The following is an 18,363-nucleotide window of genomic DNA, read 5'->3' on the forward strand; positions in this document are numbered from 1 at the left end:
GATATTTGGGAATTACAGAATTCTTGTCCTTTATGTGGGATTTTCTTTTTACCCCTCTCCTCTTGCCTTTGAAGAATGACAGATGTTTGAAACCACTGGAAGCTGTCTACACAGTCGGAGTGAGCCCCCCCCCACCCCCGGCCGCATCTCTGGGACCGTCCCCTATACTTGTGCTTTTCAGAGACAGCCTTGGTGTCCCCTTTGCAAATATTCTTGCTGAGACACAGCTCCGGCTGTGTCTGCACTTTTCCTGGTCACAAGCCAGGAAGTCCACTTGCTTTCTGCGCAGCCACCTGTCCCCTCCCCTCTCGGGCAGGTTCTAATCTGGAAGTGGCCTCGAGGAGCTACACTGCTTCACCTGACCAGTCCCACTAGGTGAGGTCGGTTGGGATAGACCAAGTGGTGGAAGCGGTTCTGTCCCAGAGCTGTTGTGTCTTTGCATCAGAGCCAGGTCTCAGCCCTGCCCTCACCTTCCCTGCTGCCTTGTCTTCTCTCCTCCTGCCCTCCTTACCTCAGTTAGCTGGGGCTCCTGGGTCAGGTACCCCAGACAGGGGGCTCACACAGAAGACAGCTGCTCTCTCAGTTTTGGAGGCCGGCCTTTGAGATCCGAGTGTCGGCAGGGTCGGTTGCACGCAAGGCCTCTCCTCTTGGCTTGTAGATGTCTGTCTTCACATTTATAAGGTCTTCCCTCTGTGTGTGTCTGTGTCCTCATCTCCTCTCATAAGGACATCAGTCGTGTTGTCTGGGTGCCCTCCCATATTACCGTCTCCATGTAAGTCAGATTCTGAGTACTGGGGTGTTAGGACTGCAACATACGAATCTTGGGGGCACGATTCAGCCATCAGGCCCCCCTTCCTGCCCACCGTCCCCTTCCACTCTCTTTCCTGCTTCCTGCCTTCAGTTGTCTTCCTCCCACTTCCTTTCCTTGACCTGTAAAGCATCCTGCACAGCTAGAAAGATCATGAAAGCTGAGAAATCTAAATGCCCGGTTTCTCCTTTCAGCCCTTCCATTAATTTGCTTTGTGACTTGAATTATTTACCCATTCTTCTGCCCACCCCCCTCCAGTCCCCACGCTGTGTGGCGTGTGGCACTGCATAGCATGCAGGATCCTAGTTCCCCAACCTTGCATCGAACCCGTGCCTCCTGCAGTGGATGTGCAGGGTCTTAACCTCTGGGCCGCCAGGGAAGTCCATGTCCACCCATTCTTGAAACATTGATTTCCTTGGCTGTAGGATGTGAGCTGTGCTTCCTTCTTCTCTTCCCTTACAGGACTGTAGTCAGGAGAACCCAGAATAAAAGCTCAGATTTTTAAATGATTTTAAAATAGGATATGTACCGAAGTGGTTCGCCATTCCCTTAAGATACAAGAAGGTCCTGACAAAGTATCTTGCAGACATGTCTACAAGATTATTTGGAGTGCTTGGAATTCTAATGAAAACAGTGTGTGTTTCAACTCTGCAAGTTTTACAATGGTATTGTTACCCTTCGTTATATTATTAGCAGTCAGTCCTGCAGGTTGTGGGCTTAGTCGTTCCCACCCCTCCAACAGTCTCACTGAGCTCAACCGAGCTCAGTCAGGGGTCTGGCAGAGACCTCCGCCCACGCCCACGTCCTGACTGACTGGACAGGAGTGACCTTTAGCCGAGCTGTGGCCTCCAGACGTGTGATCGGGCTGCAGGGTCAGAGCCACGCGTCTCGAGTGACGGTGGGAAAGGCACTTTGGGGGACACCCCCGGTGGGGGGGGGTGGGGAGCGCGAGCTCCGTCCCTGGGTTGTAGAGTTGCATGCAGTCTCTGCACTGCATGCGGGCAGACGCTGCGTCACGTCTTTTATCTCCGCTGGCTCACCCGGGTTCCATCGTGTTGCCCAACAGCCCTCCGTTGCAGAGAGCAGTCAAGAATAGCCACAAGTTGAACTGTTGGAGAGCGGGTAGCTTCGCTGTCTCCTCCCCCGCTGCTGGGCCGTGAGACAAAGAAGTATTCTTTGAGAGAAAAGGCAGACGCCCCGCCTGCTGGGCCGTGGGGTGGGAGATGGGTTGTGACATGTGGGGCGTGCTTGTGTTATAAGGTGCCCCTTGCCAGCAGGGTGACGTCAGCTGGTCGCCGTGGGCTGTGGTCAGACGGGAGACGGAGCCCACTGCCGAGCCTGGGGGACCGGGCCGCGGTTTTTATACTTCTTTGATTTAGGTTCCGACACGATAAAAGAGATGAGGAGGAGAGGTGAACATAAAATCTCGGACACAGCCAAGATGTAAATTGTGGCAGAAAACTCTCGGTTCATGAAAAATCCTCAGAAGTTACCAGTAGGTGTTAGTTGCTCAGTCATGTCTGACTCTGCCACCCCAAGGACTGTATGTAGCCAGCCAGGCTCCTCTGTCCATGGAATTGTCCAGGCCGGAATACTGGAGCGGGAGGAGTTACAGGAGACTCCTTAAACACAGACACTGTCATTTCAGCCTTGCGCTGTCTGACTGGTCTCCACAAAGCCACAGTGAGCGCCATGAGTTTGATTAATCTCCCCTGAGTTACGCCACAGCCATCAGTGCGGCACAGAGCTGGTGAGGAGGAGGCGTGATGGGGAGCTGACCCGGTTTTGGTGCCTGCCCCCGCGTTGTCCTGGGGTCCGTTTACCTCTCTGAACCAGCCCAGTTGTCTCCTCCGTGCTGAAGGTCTGAGTCAGACTCAAGGCTGCGATTTGTGGACCAAACCACCTTTCTCCCAGGCCTCCGTTGACTAACAACAGCTTTCTTGTAGCGCCGAAATAAGGAAATGAAGCTGGACCACCGAGCCTGAGAAGGGTTCTTGGTTAACTAAACCCCCTTCAGCTGAGAGGTGAACTGTCAGGATCTCAGCTGCAGCTTTTCCTCCCCGCTCGTGTCCACTGTGCCCTGTAACAGTTGAGTGTTTCTCCATGCACCCCCTTTGGAAGATACATGTTATGGAGCAGAGATGAGAGCCAAAGGGGGGCCCTCAGGATGAGCTCATGGAACCACGGAATCTTACAAATGGAGGCTCAGGGGGCCTCCCAGAGGGTGCAGTGGTAAAGAGCCCGCCTGCCAACGCAGGAGGACCTGGGTTTGATCTCTGAGTTGGGAAGATCCCCTGGAGGAGGAAATGGCAACCCACTCCAGTATTCTTGCCTGGAGAATCCCCTGGACAGAGGAGCCTGGCTGCCTACAGTCCATGGGGTCGCAAAGAGTCGGACACGACTGAGCAGCTAAGCACACAACGGTAAAGAAACAGCCACTGTTGTGAGCGCCCTACAGCTAGGCTCTGTACTGGGCCTGGTCTAAGATGGACCATTGTGTCATGTCCCCCAAAGAAAGAAACAGTCCTCTTATCAAAAGATGCCAGCTGATGATGGACAAGTGTCAGTTTTATTATAGTGTAGGAAGTTGGGAGTCCTAGAAGCCTTTAGCCATAGCAGGAACATGACTCAAAGCTGTGGATTCCTGGGGCTCATCTCTCTCCCTTGATCTCTCTTCCCTTCGTCCCCATTCTGACTTGGAAAGCAGGATTTTCTTCTAATATCTCACCAGAATCATTATATAGCACATCATAAAGCTAAGTGGTTTTCTTTTTTCTTTCTCTCTGTGAAGCTTTTTTTTTTTAAATTTGAAATTAGTATATGCTGACTCTTGTGAAATCTTGGGCCAAAATCCTTGCTCATCTTCAAAATTTGGAGAAATAATTAAGGAATACTTTTGATCCATTTACTGAAACCACTATCATGACTGGAAACAAGAACTAATTTTTTTACCCATTAGGTATTGTTCTTCGGTAACAGATACCTGGATAAAATTATCTTCTATTTAACAGGCCAGATAACAGTTTGAGTTGAGCTCCTTTAGTTATAATTGTAACCTCTTAAAAAAAAAAAAGTTAAATTGACAGTTGTAGCTAAGCCAACTTAGAAACTTAAAATACCGGGTTCCTCAGACAGCTCAAATGCCCTTCTCTTGTTCGTTCTTGACAAAGAAAGATCATTTCTCCTTTTTCAAATTACCAAACCATTGTGAGATTTGGCATACCCATTAGCGCAAAAGAAAAAAGCCTTTTATACCCCAAGATAAGTTCCTTTTGGTGTGTATTCTTTTCCTTCCCTGCTTGTGGTCAGAGTCTGTATAAAAATTTCATCATCTGTTTTTTTCTAACGGCACTTCACACAGCCTTCGGCATGTAATAGACACTCAAACACGGTCTGATTAAAAGCTGAGCTGGAGCTTAATAGGATTCTGATGAACCCAAGTGCCTGCATAACCTCAGGCTCTTCTGCTTTGTTTTTGCTTTTTGCACTTGATAAATATTTAGAAAGTTATCTGACCGTGACATAGTAGAGAGATAGCTATAATAACAAGAGGTTTATTTTTATTTCAGGGACAATTAATGGATGCTTGTTCTTATTTAACAGTGAATTGTGGAGACAAGGATCTCGTAACAGTGGGATCTTCTTTCACCTACTTATAAATACAGCTTTAGGGGAATATAATTCACATTATCATACCATTCGCCCATTTAAAGCACACGAGACGGTGGATTTTAGTGTATTTACAGGGCTCTGAGGACTTCACCACTTTTAGGAACATTGTCTTATCATTCCCAAGAGAAACCCTGCCCCCCCAGCAGCCGTGTCCCACCCCCGACTTCTCCCAGCCCCCAGTCGACTGTCTTTTATTTATTTTAAAACGAATCTACTTTCTGTCTGCACACACTTGCCTGTTCTGGACGTTCCGAAAAATGGAACCAGACGACACGCAGCCTTTCGGGTTGGCTTCTTTCACTCGGGGTCCTGTTCTCTAGATTCTCCCGTGTTGGGGCGTGAATCAGCGCTTCCTTCCTTCTCACAGCTGAATAACGACATTCCATCCTGTGGATGGACCACGTTTTCAGTATCTGCTCAGCACTGGGTATGTGGGCTTGGGGCTGTGAAGAGTGAAGCTGCTGTGAACGACCCTGGGTGAGTTGTGTGTGATTATGTGTTTTCATTTCTCTCGTATCTCTCTACCTTGGAGGGTGGTTGCTGGATCTGTGGTTAACCGTTTGAGGAGCTGCCCCACGTGGTTTTTCCCAGCACCTGCACCATTTCGCATTCACATCGGGAAGACGCGAGGGTTCTAAGCCGTCCGCAGCCTCGCGGGCACTTGTCCTCTGTCTTTTTAGCCCAGCCCCCCTGGTGGCTGTGAGCTGGTGTCTCACCGCGGTTGTGTTTTGTGTTTCCCTGACGGCTGGTTGGACTTCCAGGTGGCGCTAGTGGTAAAGAACCCGCCTGCCAATGCACGCAGACCTCAGAGACGCAGGTTCGATCCCTGGGTTGGGAAGGTCCCCTGGAGGAGGGCATGGCAACCCACTCCAGTATTCTTGCCTGGAGAATCCCAAGGAATGAGGAGCCTGGTGGGCTGCTGTCCATGGGGTCGCCCAGAGTCGGACACGACTGGAGCGACTGTCACGCACGACTGGTTATATTGAAGATGTTTCCTCGTGCTTGCTTACTGGTCATTTGTAGACCTTCTTTGGAGAAGGTTCTATTCAGATCCTTTCCTGTATTTAATTTGGGTTATCTTTCTGTTACTGAATTTTAAGAGTTCTTCATATAAATATATACTCAAATTGATCTTTAAAAAATCCTTATTCTACTATTTTTTAATCTTTAACATATCCCCAAACTCTGTACCTGGCCATCCTGGCCTCATACACACATTGTCAGGATATCGTGACCCTCTGCTGTGTGGAACACGTTGTGGTCTGTGCTCCGAGGATAGGAAATGAATACAGTGTCCCTTACTTCAAGGGGCACAAAACCAAGTGGGAAGGGCCGTAGTGATAGATTTCTGTGTGTCAGGAAAAGAGGTGACTTTCAGATCGAGGAATCGAGGAAGGCAGCCTGAAGGAGGTGGCATTTTTAGTTGGCCTTATGTATCGGATTCAATACCAGAAGATTAGGGGGAGAACCCGGGTAAAGATCGTGAGTTCTCCGTGTTGTGTGGTGACTGGTTAACTTTTAGGGCTGAGATTTTTCAAAGCCTAGAAAGAGGAATGCTTGGGAACACACCTGGGAAGCATAGTTGGGACCAGATGTTGATTGTGTGCGCTGGAGCATCCTGGATTGTGTTTTGTCAGTGCCTGGAGAGCCCCTGGCTGTTGGGGTGAGGGTGGGGCCGTGTGGAAGGCGGAGTCTGCAGAAGGTGCAGGGGCCCTGGGGGTGGGGTCATGGAAGGCACCACTGCTGTGTCTCCCTCTTAGAGACTGACGCGTGCTTTAGAAAGTCAAGAAGGGACTCCTGGGAGAATTGTTTAATCTCATGGTTTCCAAACGTATTTGACCGTAGCTTCACTTTTTTTTTAAACCATGTAAGATCGGAGGTCCATACTTGGGGTTTTGATGTCTTAGTTCAGTATTTGACAACTAATTGGTAAAGGACCTGCCTGCCAGTGCGGGAGGTGTAAGAAGAGGGAGTTGGATTCCTGAGTCCAGACAATCCCCTGGAGGAGGAAACGGCCCCCTACCCACTCCAGTATTCTTGCCTGGAGAATCCCATGGACACAGGAGCCTGGCAGACTTCAGTCCATGGGGTCACAAAGAGTCAGACACAACTGAAGCGACTTCGCACACAGCACAAGGTCTCAGTAAATGTTGGCTGGTTGGTTACCTAATAGATTAGAGGATTGTGGACCACAGAATTGGGTGTGAAGGAATGTGAGATGTTAGCTGGTCCACCCTCTGGTGGATGGAGGCCCAGAGTGGGGGAATGTTGGTCTGATTGGCAGCGGCCATGGCTCTTGCTACTGTTAACCCATCCACATGTGACCTTGAGTGGGTCACACCTGTCACTCAGAGGAGTCCAGTGCTGACGGCAGGCACGTCCCCATCGTCTCTGGAGGATCCCCATGGGGAGCAGGACCACCCGTGCTTCCTTTGTGGGTCCTCTGCCCGCCAGTCCCCCCATCTCCAGTGTTGTCAAAAGACCCATTCCTGTGGACCAAGGCACACACCAGCGCCTCCGTTTGATGAACTTAAACGCAGACAAGCCCGAGAACTTGTACAAGGGTGGGAGTTGGGAGTGCAGCGGGAATGCAATTCTTACCCCAAGGGTTGTGCGTATCGCGTCACGGCGAAGGCTTGTGTGATGAGCGACTCCTCCTTTTTTTGGGAGCGACTCTTCCTTTGCTGCTTTGGTGGTAGTTCTCCATGGCAACTACTGTTGCCACACATCTGGCGTCTTAACAAAATGGCTCCCAAAGCCCAGGGGTCTACACGGAGTCCTCCTCAGCCCGCGTATCCTGCCCAGGACGTGGAGGAACACTGGGCGGAGCGCGCTGGCGCTCGGCCTTGTGGCTGAGGCTTTGTCTGCAGTTGCTGAGTTCCTGGGGGTCTTACCGGGGCTCCTCCAGAAGTTAGCCTTGCTGCTGATGCTCTGTGGAGGAGGGGCCGACTTAGGGTATTTTCTGGTTTATTGAGGTACAGATATCAGCAGTGCTGTTTGTTTAAACCAGAAATGACTTAACAGGAAGTGGAGGGTCAACCAAAATCCTGCTGAATTTCTGAGGGTAACCAGCCAGCCCAGGGCTTGTTTTTTTTTAGGTATTTTATTTAAGATGGAAAGTTCCAGTTTGCTTCGGGACCAGAACCCTTAAAAGAAATCCTGGCAGGAGGTGGCTTATGGGTGACCGTATGTTTGCTAGTTTATATCCTGCTGACTAAATTGGCAAAGTTTTTATTTTTCCTGGTCAACACGAAGAAGGTGTCTTGTGTTTTCTTAATTCCCCTCACTCCTTTCCCTAACGGGATCATGCTTGCCGTGTGTGTGGGGCGAGCGGCTTTTAGAACTGTCCACGCATCTGTGATGACACGAACATTAGTGTGGCAACAGAGGTTGCCTTTCTTAGGTTCCACAGGCCTTTATCCCAATATGACTCTCGCACGGTGACCCAAGTGAAAACAGAAATGGTCAGCCTGAGAGGCCAAATATCAGAAGCACAACAGAGGGGTTATTATTTGTGAGAATTTTAGGTAAACCCTCCCCCTCCCCCTTCCATGAGTTAGAAAACTTGAAGTTTGCTCTTAAAAGTAACTATTACCTTTGATTATAAATGTTAGAAGGTACATAACCATTCTTATAATGAAAGGTTATGATTATTTTAATTCATAAGGAGGCCCAAAGTTAGCTCTTCGTTCAAAGCCTTTCTGAAACAGGAATGAAAAACACCCAAGATGCCGAATCAGATCGAAATGTGAACTCTGATGCGAGTGTCTGGCTTTGGAAATCTTTTGAGAACCGCACCCGTGCGTTAGCTTGTGACAGATTACACACGGAAACTTAGTGCTCATCATAATAATAGTGTTTGTAACATGCAGGTTTTCAGTGTACTCTAAGAAAAAGTTTATTTCCCATTAAATCGTGTATTTTTGTTTATTTTAACATTGGGGGCAAATATGCGAACTGTGAGCCCATAAAATTTCCTTATTCTTAAAAAAAAATTAATGTGCCAAAAACATAATAAAAATGTAACAAGCAAGAGAAGTGAGGTGAGTGTTTTAATGACGCTACGGTTAGGTCATAATTTTAAAGATACGCAGTTGAATACCCACGAGTCAAAAAACCTTTCATGTTTTTAGTTAACTCCTGAGATGGTTCATGGTCAGCACTCCCTAGTTACTTTACTGCAAGTTTTTATTTTGAACTAGACCCTAAAAAGTTGCTGAAGGGGAGAGGATGGTTATGTGATGTGATGATGGAGGTGTTAGCTCTGAGGGGGGGTGATGCTTTTGCGGTCTGTAAGTGTATCAGATCAACACGGGGTTCACCGTGAACCCGTGCAACGTTATATGTCAATTATATCTCAGTAAAGCTGGGGGAGAAGAGAGCGATTGTGCTGGGAAACCATGTTTATGTAGAAAGTCTGATGCTTGGCAGCTCACCCCGGGCCTGGGCCCGTTCTGAGCACACCAGGGCGGCCCATCACATTTCCAGCAACTTCCCCCCGGGAGTCGTGGGGACGGGCGGGCGCATCTCTCCTGCCTGGTGACTGGTGACACGTCTCTGTCTCTGCACAGGTGAAGCTGCTCTCCGAGGGGAGCCCCGGCTGCAGACCCTCCCGGTGGCCTCGGCCCTCACCGCTCACCGCACGGGGCCCCCACCCATCAGTCCCAGCAAGAGGAAGTTCAGCGTGGACCCCGGCGACGACGACCTGGATTGTGACGGTGATCATGCTTCCAAGATGAGTCGCATCTTCGCCCCCCACCTGTAAGTCCCCCCTTCTCTGCAGCCGGCCCGGCTCACATGGGCCTGTGTGGAGCTTCTCCGGCCGCTCTTTGCCGACTCTGAAGGGAGAAGGTGCCTGCTAGTCCCCCCTGCTCCCCGCCTGGAGGGGCCATTTAACCGGTTTTAATAACTTAGGGGAGGTGACCTCCGTCTCACGTGTCTGCCGTTCGCTTGCATTCCCCACCAGTGGTAACTTGCTTCAAGCGGCTTTGGGAGGTGATCGGGGAGACTTGCCTCCCTTGCCTGGTCCCTGCCAGGTGCTTCTTGGGGGGGGACCGGTCCCCACTGAGTGTCCTTAGGGGCTGGGGCAGTGACCACAGAGGCCAGCGCCTGGACCCTGGCTGGGAAATTGGCGGCTGCCTGAGATGTAGGCATGCAGGCTCACCAGCGTGTTCGTGGCACACAGCTGAGACCTTCCCACGGCAGAGGGTGGTTTTTGTGTTTGGGTCTGAGCAGGCTGGCTCCCGCCCTCCGAGAAGCGGTCCACAGGTGGCCGGTGGTCCTGGGGCCGGTTTGGGGGGGTGCTGCTCCCCTGTCTGTGCCCGCGCCCTGCAGGCTGCACGCGAGTTGCCTCAGTGTCCTCTTTTGTTGAGATGAGAGCTGGACTCTGTGACATCACCACATTTGTGCTGGGAAACCCGCGTGCTTCCGTGTGCCCTATTTTTGCTCCCCCCACCCCCCCATTGTGTTTCTCACATGCACACCCTGCGGACGGAGTGGATACTGCTTCGTATGTTTGCTGGACTCAGAGACCCCCCTGCTGCAGGGAGGCTGTTCTGGCCGTCGCGCGAGGGTGGGTATGGTCAGAGTCTGGGGTCTCGGCAGAGAGCGGAGGTGAACGGCCCTGTTCCTTTCCCCTCTACACGCGTGAGTTAGCGCGCAGCGATCATTCAGGATGCTCGGCTTCCCCAGTTCTTCCGACGATGCTGCTGTTTGCTGGCAGGAGCGTGGAGCTCAGTCTGGAGGGGACCTCGCGTGGTCCGAGGGCGCCGAGCGCGCCAGCAGCCCTCGGCATCTCCGGCATTCCAGTGCGCTGGATTGTGTGTGCAGTCATAAGACAGCCTGACAGTGGTATTTATCCTCGGTAAATCACTGTAGTGTTAGTCAGAGGCTGAGCCTGCAGTCTGGAGCCCTGGAATTTGCTACGATCAGGAATCCAGCAGTAAGGCTCTGCACAACAATGACCTCTTGCAAACAAGGGAGGCTCATAACTTAGATGCTAGGCGTTCAACTGTTTGCAGTTCATTCTTTTGTCACTAGGAATCCTCTCTTTCCCTAAACCCAAATAAGAGATATTTGATCTTTTTTTTTTTTTTAAAAAAAAGGGGGAGTTGGCTGTGAGATAGTGTGTTTTGTGATCAAACACGCCTTAGTTAAAATCCCAGGTCTGCTACTTACCAGCATGGCTTTGGACAGTCACTTCATTTATCTGGGCCTGGTACCCTTCTCTACAGTGGTGTGGCTGTAAGTTCATGTGTAGAACAGTTGTGAGCAGTAGAGTGGAAATATGCACGGAGTTGGGCACAGTACAATAGACAATTGATGAGAGTTATTGCTTTTATTATTAGAGTCCATTACTCAGATATCAGTGATGATGGGAAACCAGAGCACTGTTAATGGCGAATGTGATGTTTGAAAGTCATAACTGGGTTATGGGTTCACATTCATCCCCGCTTGCTTATTTCTCGGTGGGAGCAGGTTCCGTTCGCACAGGATGAGTGCTGGGTGCAGCGCCTGGCAGCTGGTAAGCAGAGCTTCCATTGTTACTGATGTTATTAGAATGTCAAAGCATTTAGAAAATGATCTTGTGGTTGCAAATATGATGCACCGGTTCTGTGATGACACTGTAAAAATTTAAAGTGCCGGTAATAGACAAAGAGTTGCAGAGTTCACATGCAACTCACAATTGATGTCCTCATACCATAGGTTTAGAAGATCAGAAAAGGCAGCGCCCCCCAGGCCAACCCCCGGGACTTAGAGACGGAAGACGTGCAGCGTTACTTGTTCGCCGAGGGGTAGCTCCTCATGACAGTAACATTACTGAGGTTTCTGTGCCTGTCTTCTAAGAGCCGAATGACTAGTTTTACAGGCAAGTGTAAAAGATAACTTCCCTTATGGCTCCATGGGGTAGCGTAGCTAGTAAGTGCGTTGCTTGATTTGGTGAGACGTTTGCCATGCACAGTGTTTTCCAAGAGCCGGATGATTAGTTTTGGAGGCAGGTTTAAAAGATACTTCTCCTCTTAGGACTTCGTGAGGTAGGATGCTTAGTAAGTGCGTTGCTTGATTTGCTGGAACGTTTGCCATTTAAACTGCAGTGCATCCCGCTCCTTTTTATTTCCGGTGCCTGAACGTTTTCTATACTAACCTGCAGATTCGTTATGAAGAGGACAGGTGCTCAGTCGCGTCTGATTCTTTGCGACCCCATGGACTATAGCCCGCCAGGCTCCTCTGTTCATGGGATTTTCCGGGCAAGAACACTTGAGTGGGTTGCCATTTCCTCCTCTAGACATGCGGAGAAGAGGGGGGTCTCAAAGATGTATGCTTGGCTGCATTTCACATAACCATCATATTGAGTTATTTTCCACTGGAGCGAGCTTGAGGCAGGGTAGGAAGCTTATGCAGAGTATGACTGACTGTCTTCTGCTTTCTTTAGGGAAGGAAGGGGAGAGAGCAGAGGTTCCCCTAGTGATTTCTCCAGAATTTGGAAATTGAGAATTCCAGGTCATTTGAACTGCTTATTGAAAGGGTGACCCTGAGAATATTTTTGGTTTGTTTGTTTGTTCTGATTTTTTTTTATTGCCTAAGAAAAGCGTTAAGAACATGAATGTCTTGTTTGGGAAGTGGAAAGTACTCTGTCTGCCACTTAGAAAGAAAGAGGATTAAGGTATGAGGCAAGGGTTAGGGTGGGATTCGTCTTACGGGAACGAATTTCCTAAGTCATTTCATCTGTGACCCTGGTTTTCAAGCATGAGCTGATGTGGACGAGCTCTCCTGTCACCTGTCTGTCATTCGTATGGACTCCAGGGCTCCTTTTTTCTTAGGTGAGTTGTAACTCCCTGATTTTGGCAGATAAGAGCCCCTGCAACTGCCTCATGTGTCCTTCTGAGATGAGCCCCTCCCCCTCCTTGAAGCCCTTTGTTGCTTTCTGGCAGACCACATGCTTATCTTGTAAGCTTTCTGCACCAGCCATTGAATCAGCCATTTCTCGGGGCCGGGCGGAGCAGGGGGTCTGATTCCGTTCAGTGGGGAATGGTCTTTAGAAGCCGAGATCTTGGTGCTGGGTGTTACTGTGGTGTCACTGCCTCTAGACGTGAGTTGTTTCGTGTGTTAATAGTAGACAATGGCTGCTTGTGACAGTTCACATTTCACTTTAAATAAAGTTAAAAACTCAGTTCCTCAGTCACACTAGCCCCATTTCCAGCTCTATAGCCACACGTGGCTCTTGGCTACCACATCAGACAGCGCACACACAGAACATTTCTGCCATCACAGAAAGCTTGGTTTCTAAACTCAGTGGAAGGAGCTGGGGAGTCCTGGGTTCACTTTAATACTGCAATTCTAATCCAACTCCGCAGAGCTCTTCCTCCCCTCTCCCAATCCATCTTCATGTCTCCATGATTCCAGCATCGACTCCTTTAGTGTTCCGTCCTGCGGTACCCGTCAGAGTGGCAGAATTGCTGCACGCTTGCCATTCTGAAAAACAAACCTGCTAAGAAGAGTTTAAGATCTGTAGGTTTTTTTCCCTTCCCTGTGCTGAGGAACTCTTTTTGTATAGAAGAACTATACAAAAAAGATCTTCATGACCCAGATAACCATGATGGTGTGATCACTCATCTAGAGCCAGACATCCTGAAATGTGAACTCAAGTGGGCCTTAGGAAACGTCACTATGAACAGAGCTCCCGGAGTTAGCTCCCGGAGGTGATAGAATTCCAGTTGAGCTATTTCAAATCCTAAAAAATGATGCTGTGAAAGTGCTGCACTCCATATGCCAGCAAATTTGGAAAACTCAGTAGCCACAGGGCTGAAAAGGTCAGTTTTCATTCTACTCCCAAAGAAAGGCAATGCCAAAGAATGTTCATACTACTGCACAATTGCACTCATCTCACACGCTAGCAAAGTAATGCTCAAAATTCTCCAAGCCAGGCTTCAACAGTATGTGAACCGTGAACTTCCAGATGTTCAAGCTGGATTTAGAAAAGGCAGAGGAAACAGAGATCAAATTGTCAACATCTGTTGGATCATTGACAAAGCAAGAGAGTTCCAGAAAAAAATCTACTTCTGCCTTATTGACTATGCCAAAGCCTTTGACTGTGTAGATCACAAAAAACTGGAAAATTCTGAAAGAGATAGGTATACCAGACCACCGTACCTGCCTTCTGAGAAATCTGAATGCAGGTCAAGAAGCAACAATTAGAACTGGACATGGAACAACAGACTGGTTCCAAACAGCGAGAGAAGTACGTCAAGGCTGTGTATTGTCACCCTGCTTATTTAACTTCTATGCAGAGTACATCATGCGAAATGCTGGGCTGGATGAAACTTGGGCTGGAATCAAGATTGCTGGGAGAAATACCAGTAACCTCAGATATGCAGATGACACCACCCTTATGGCAGAAAGAGAAGAAGAACTAAAGAGAGCCTCTTGATGAAAGTGAAAGAGGAGAGTGAAAAAGTTGGCTTAAAACTCAATGTTCAAAAAACGATCATGGCATCCAGTCCCATCACTGATGGCAAATAGATGGGGAAACATGGAAGACTTTATTTTCTTGGGCTCCAAAATCACTGCAGATGGTGACTGCAGCCATGAAATTAAAAGACGCTTGCTCCTTGGAAGAAAAGCTATGACCAACCTAGACAGCGTATTAAAAAGCAGAGATGACTTTGCCAACAAAAGTCTGTTTAGTCAAAGCTGTGGTTTTTCCAGTAGTCATGTATGGATTTGAGAGTTGGACTATAAAGAAAGCTGAGTGCTGAAGAATTGATGCTTTTGAACTGTGGTGTTGGAGAGGACTCTTAAGAGTCCCTTGGAAGGATTGATGCTGAAGCTGAAACTCCAATACTTTGGCCACCCGATGTGAAGAACTGACTCATTAGAAAAGACCCCGATGCTGGGAAGGATTGAAGGCAGGAGGAGAAGGGGATGACAGAGGATGAGATGGCTGGATGGCATCACCAACTCGATGAACATGAGTTTGAGCAAGCTCTGGGAGTTGATGATGGACAGGGAAGCCTGGTGTCCTGCAGTCCATGAGGTTGCAAAGAGTCAGACACGACTGAGTGACTAAACTGACCTTGCCGAGGGTGTAATTACAGTAGCCTCTTTGAAGTATTAATACCAACTTCAAAAGTTACTTTCCCACCCCTTTCAGTGTTGTGTTTATTAAAATCTCTTTGTTTGTTGGCACTCAATTGGAGATTTTTTTCCATCCTTGTTGATTTCACTTTTTGAATATGTAAAATATTAGCATGCTTCTAGAAGCCAGGATTGTGTAATCGAATCAGCATATATGTGAGTCATTCTGCTGTATACCTTGAACTTTCACAGTGATGTCTCGTCAGTTATATCTCAATAAGACTGAAAGAAAAAAAAGTCAAAACCATACTGAAAAGTACTAGAGAAGTACTACCCCCTCCCTGTGTCCTTCACCACTTTTGTGCCCTCCCCTGGAGGTGATTACCCTTCGTGTGTGTGTGTGGAAATAAGCAGGTATGTGAATATTTTCTGTGCCTTTATTTCTTACACACAAAGTGTCATATTTTATATATTCGCTTGAGCTCAGGTATTTTCAGTGATACATCACGGACATCTCTTCATGCCAGGTCCTCATTCTTGTTCATGGCTGCGTAGTACTCCATGGCGTGCATGCGCCAAGGTTGGTCCAGCCAGTCCCCTTTGTTCAGATGTTTAATTTTTTATAATAATACTGTTGCAGTGGATAATGTTGTCCATTTGTGACATCTTGTGTATTTGTAATACAGTTTAAAACTCCTGAGGGCTTAACAGTTGATGCGTGCTAAATTTATACTGGTTTTGAGACTTGGTGTAGGCTGCTTGGCTGGTAGAGCCTGGTGAGAGCTGTGTGCTGAAGAGTGCCGTCTCCCCCGTTTCCACCTGTGTGTGCGAGTGATGGATGTATGACCTGTTCACTGTCACCTGTGAGAGGAAGGGAATGTGTGTACTGAGTGCTTCCTCTGTGCTGACCCTCCCTCTGCCAGACGCTTTGTGTGTTACCTCATTTAACCCTCACAGCCAATGTGTCCCTTTAAGATGGGGGGCGGGGGGTATGTGTGTGTGTGTCAGAAGCTGAAATTGAGAGGATAATGTGTCCAAAGTGACAGCGATCGAGCTGGGATTAACTGCAGCACTGAAAGCAGTCATCACGTGATCATGTCACACCTGCATCTCACCTGAGACGGGGTGACATGCCGCTAAAAGACGGACATCACACCGTTAGGGTGACACTTGAGCCTTCTCGTGTGTGGCGTGTGACAGGTGCTAAATCATCCCTGTGTTGAACTGAAAATGAGACCCACTGTCTGGAGACTGTGCGTCCTGAGCTCATACCCCGTGGGAGGAGGAGCTCTTTGTGATCAGTGGCGTGTACACGTGCTGAGTAGTTGCCCCTGGCCTCCGAGCGGGGCAAAAGCCCTAAGCGCCCGCTGAGGTCAGAGCCTCGGTCACTGGCCTGGTGCCGTGAGGGCTGCGCCCGCCCAGCCCATGTTAACAGTTCACGCTGAAGGAGGCAGGGCCCCGCAAAGGACCCCCGCCCCCCTGGCGGTGCTGCTACTCTGAGCTCCTGCCCAGGGTGACCCGTGGCCCCCGAGGCTGTCTCCCCGCCGCGGCCGTGCTGTCGAGGTCTCCCTCGAGTCCTTGAGTGCTTCTCCAGGGTAGGGTTCTCTGCTGCTGGTCTCCTCCCTTCTCTCCTCTTCCTTCTCCCTTGCTTATTCTCTGTTTTTTCCTCCCTTGGCCTTAGTCACTTCCCTCCTGACCCCGTAGGAATGAACAGAAAAAGGGGGGGAAAACCAGGCTCAAAACCAGTAATTCCTACAGAGTGACCAGCAAGTTGGAGGAAGCCCTTTGAAATCAAGTTCTGGGCATGTAATAGCAGCTCTGCTAAAACAAAGAAGCCTCACTGATTACTGACTAAAACGAGCATTTTCCCTGCAGTAGGGTCGATGGTATAGATGGCACCTCGGGTGTGCAGGAGCGTCTAGTCCAGTGTCTCCGTGTTCCTTGGCAGCATCACCACACTCCCTTTGAGTCTCCATTTCTTGTATCTCTTTAGTACCTTTAGTGGGGATGTGTATGGGCATGCTTTACCAAGGGACTGTTCATTCCACAGACTTCATGAAAGTAGAGGAAGCAATTCCTCATTTCAATTTAAAACTAGAGCCGGAGGGAATGGAGACTGCTGCGGCCACTGTGGAGAACAGTATGTCTGTGTGTGTTGTGTCCGACTGTGCGACCACCGTGGACTGTAGCCCGCCAGGGTCTTCTGGCCATGGGATTCTCCAGGCAAGAAGACTGGAGTGGGTTGCCATTTCCTTCTCCAGGGGATCTTCCTGACCCAGGGATCGAACTGGGGTCTCCTGCATTGCAGGCCAATTCTTTATCAACTGAGCTACGAGGGAAACCCAAAATCAACTGTAGTGTAATTAAAAAAAAAAAACCAACTAGACCTAGAGGAAATTGGAAACTTGGGGCTATTTTTGTACCTCGACATACTAGCAACTAGGGCTTTAAGGGTAAGCAGTCACATGTATTTATTATGTAAACAGTAATATGTATTTACAGGCAGAGCGTGTTAGTGCTGTGTCCATGTCTACATAAGCCTTGGAGAGGGTCAGACTTTTCATTCCTGAGAGTGGTTATAGATCAGGATTCCCAGGATCCAGAGAATCACGAGAGCCTTTGTATTAGGGCTTGGTCATGACCGTGACTGGCTGTCAAGCCTGATTGTGTACTGAGCACTGTGCTGAGTGCTCCGTGGGCATGATCACTCCGTGCGTCATCTCAGCTCTGAGATCCTGTGATTGCCCCTCTTTTGCAGGTGGTAAAACTGAGAGGTTGTAACTTGCTTGAGGTCACGAAGCTAGCTGGTTGGTAACAGAGCCAGGAATCAAAACCCAGGCTGGCTGTTCCTGCAGCCAGCGCTCTTAGGAACCATCTTAGAGCCATACTGAAAGGCACACGTGTCCAGCAGCTGTGAATTGGCTGATACAGGACCTTAACGCCTTGTGGTTTGGGATGATGTGCTGTGCGCGCGTTCTCAACCCAACGGAAGGATTCCGGGCAATGGCAGGCGGAGAGTAGGCCGCCGGGGCAGCAGTGGCTGGGTGCAGGGGCCTCGGTGAGGAAGGGCTTGTGGTTAACTGAGAGAGCGAGGCGGGTCCATCCGCCCTGCATGGCGAGGCTTCCCTTCAGGGGTGCTGCTGCTCCCCCTCCCCCTGAAGACACCGAATGGAATGGGGTCTCTGTGCAGGTGAGAGCCCCACGCAAGCCGGGAAGGGTTTCCTCCTTCGTGCTCAGGAAAGGGCTGTTGGAATCGTGTTCTTGTCTAAGGTCTCTCTGTGTGCTCAGTTGCTCGGTCATGTCTGACTGTGACCCCATGGACTGTAGCCCACCAGGCTCCTCTCTCCATGGGATTCTCCAGGCAAGAATACTGGAGTGGGTTGCCTCTTCCTCCTCCAGGGGATCTTCCCAAGCCAGGGATCAAACCCACATCTCCTGTGTCTTCTGCATTGCAGGTAGATTCTTTACTTAGTGAAAGTGAAAGTCACTCAGTTGTGTCTGACTCTTTGCTACCCCATGGACTATATAGTCCATGGGATTCTCCAGGCCAGAATACTGGAGTGGGCAGCCTTTCCCATCTCCAGGGGATCTTCCCAACCCAGGGATTGAACCGGGTCTGCTGCGTTGCAGGCAGATTCTTTACCAGCTGATAAGGGCTTTCTACCAGGGAAGCCCTTACCTGCTGAGCCATCACCAATATTATCAGACCAATAGAAAGTGAAAGTCGCTCAGTCGTGTCCGATTCTTTGCAACCCCATGGACTATCCAGTCCATGGAATTCTCCAGGCCAGAATGCTGGAGTGGGTAGC

General features: G+C 49.4%; 1 protein-coding gene across 10 annotated transcripts in view; it reads left to right on the forward strand.

The window, feature by feature from the left end:
• Positions 1 to 18,363, forward strand: part of VGLL4 (vestigial like family member 4) — a 156,597-nt gene that overhangs the window by 110,935 nt on the left and 27,299 nt on the right. For all 10 annotated transcript variants that reach the window (XM_027523164.1, XM_027523162.1, XM_027523168.1 and 7 more), the window contains one exon: positions 9,052 to 9,241. In XM_027523164.1, coding sequence (XP_027378965.1) covers positions 9,052 to 9,241 — 190 coding nt within the window. The remainder of the gene's footprint in view (positions 1 to 9,051; positions 9,242 to 18,363) is intronic.

This window comes from Bos indicus x Bos taurus, chromosome 22 (genome assembly GCF_003369695.1).
Source record: "Bos indicus x Bos taurus breed Angus x Brahman F1 hybrid chromosome 22, Bos_hybrid_MaternalHap_v2.0, whole genome shotgun sequence".
NCBI classification, from domain to species: Eukaryota; Metazoa; Chordata; class Mammalia; order Artiodactyla; family Bovidae; genus Bos; species Bos indicus x Bos taurus.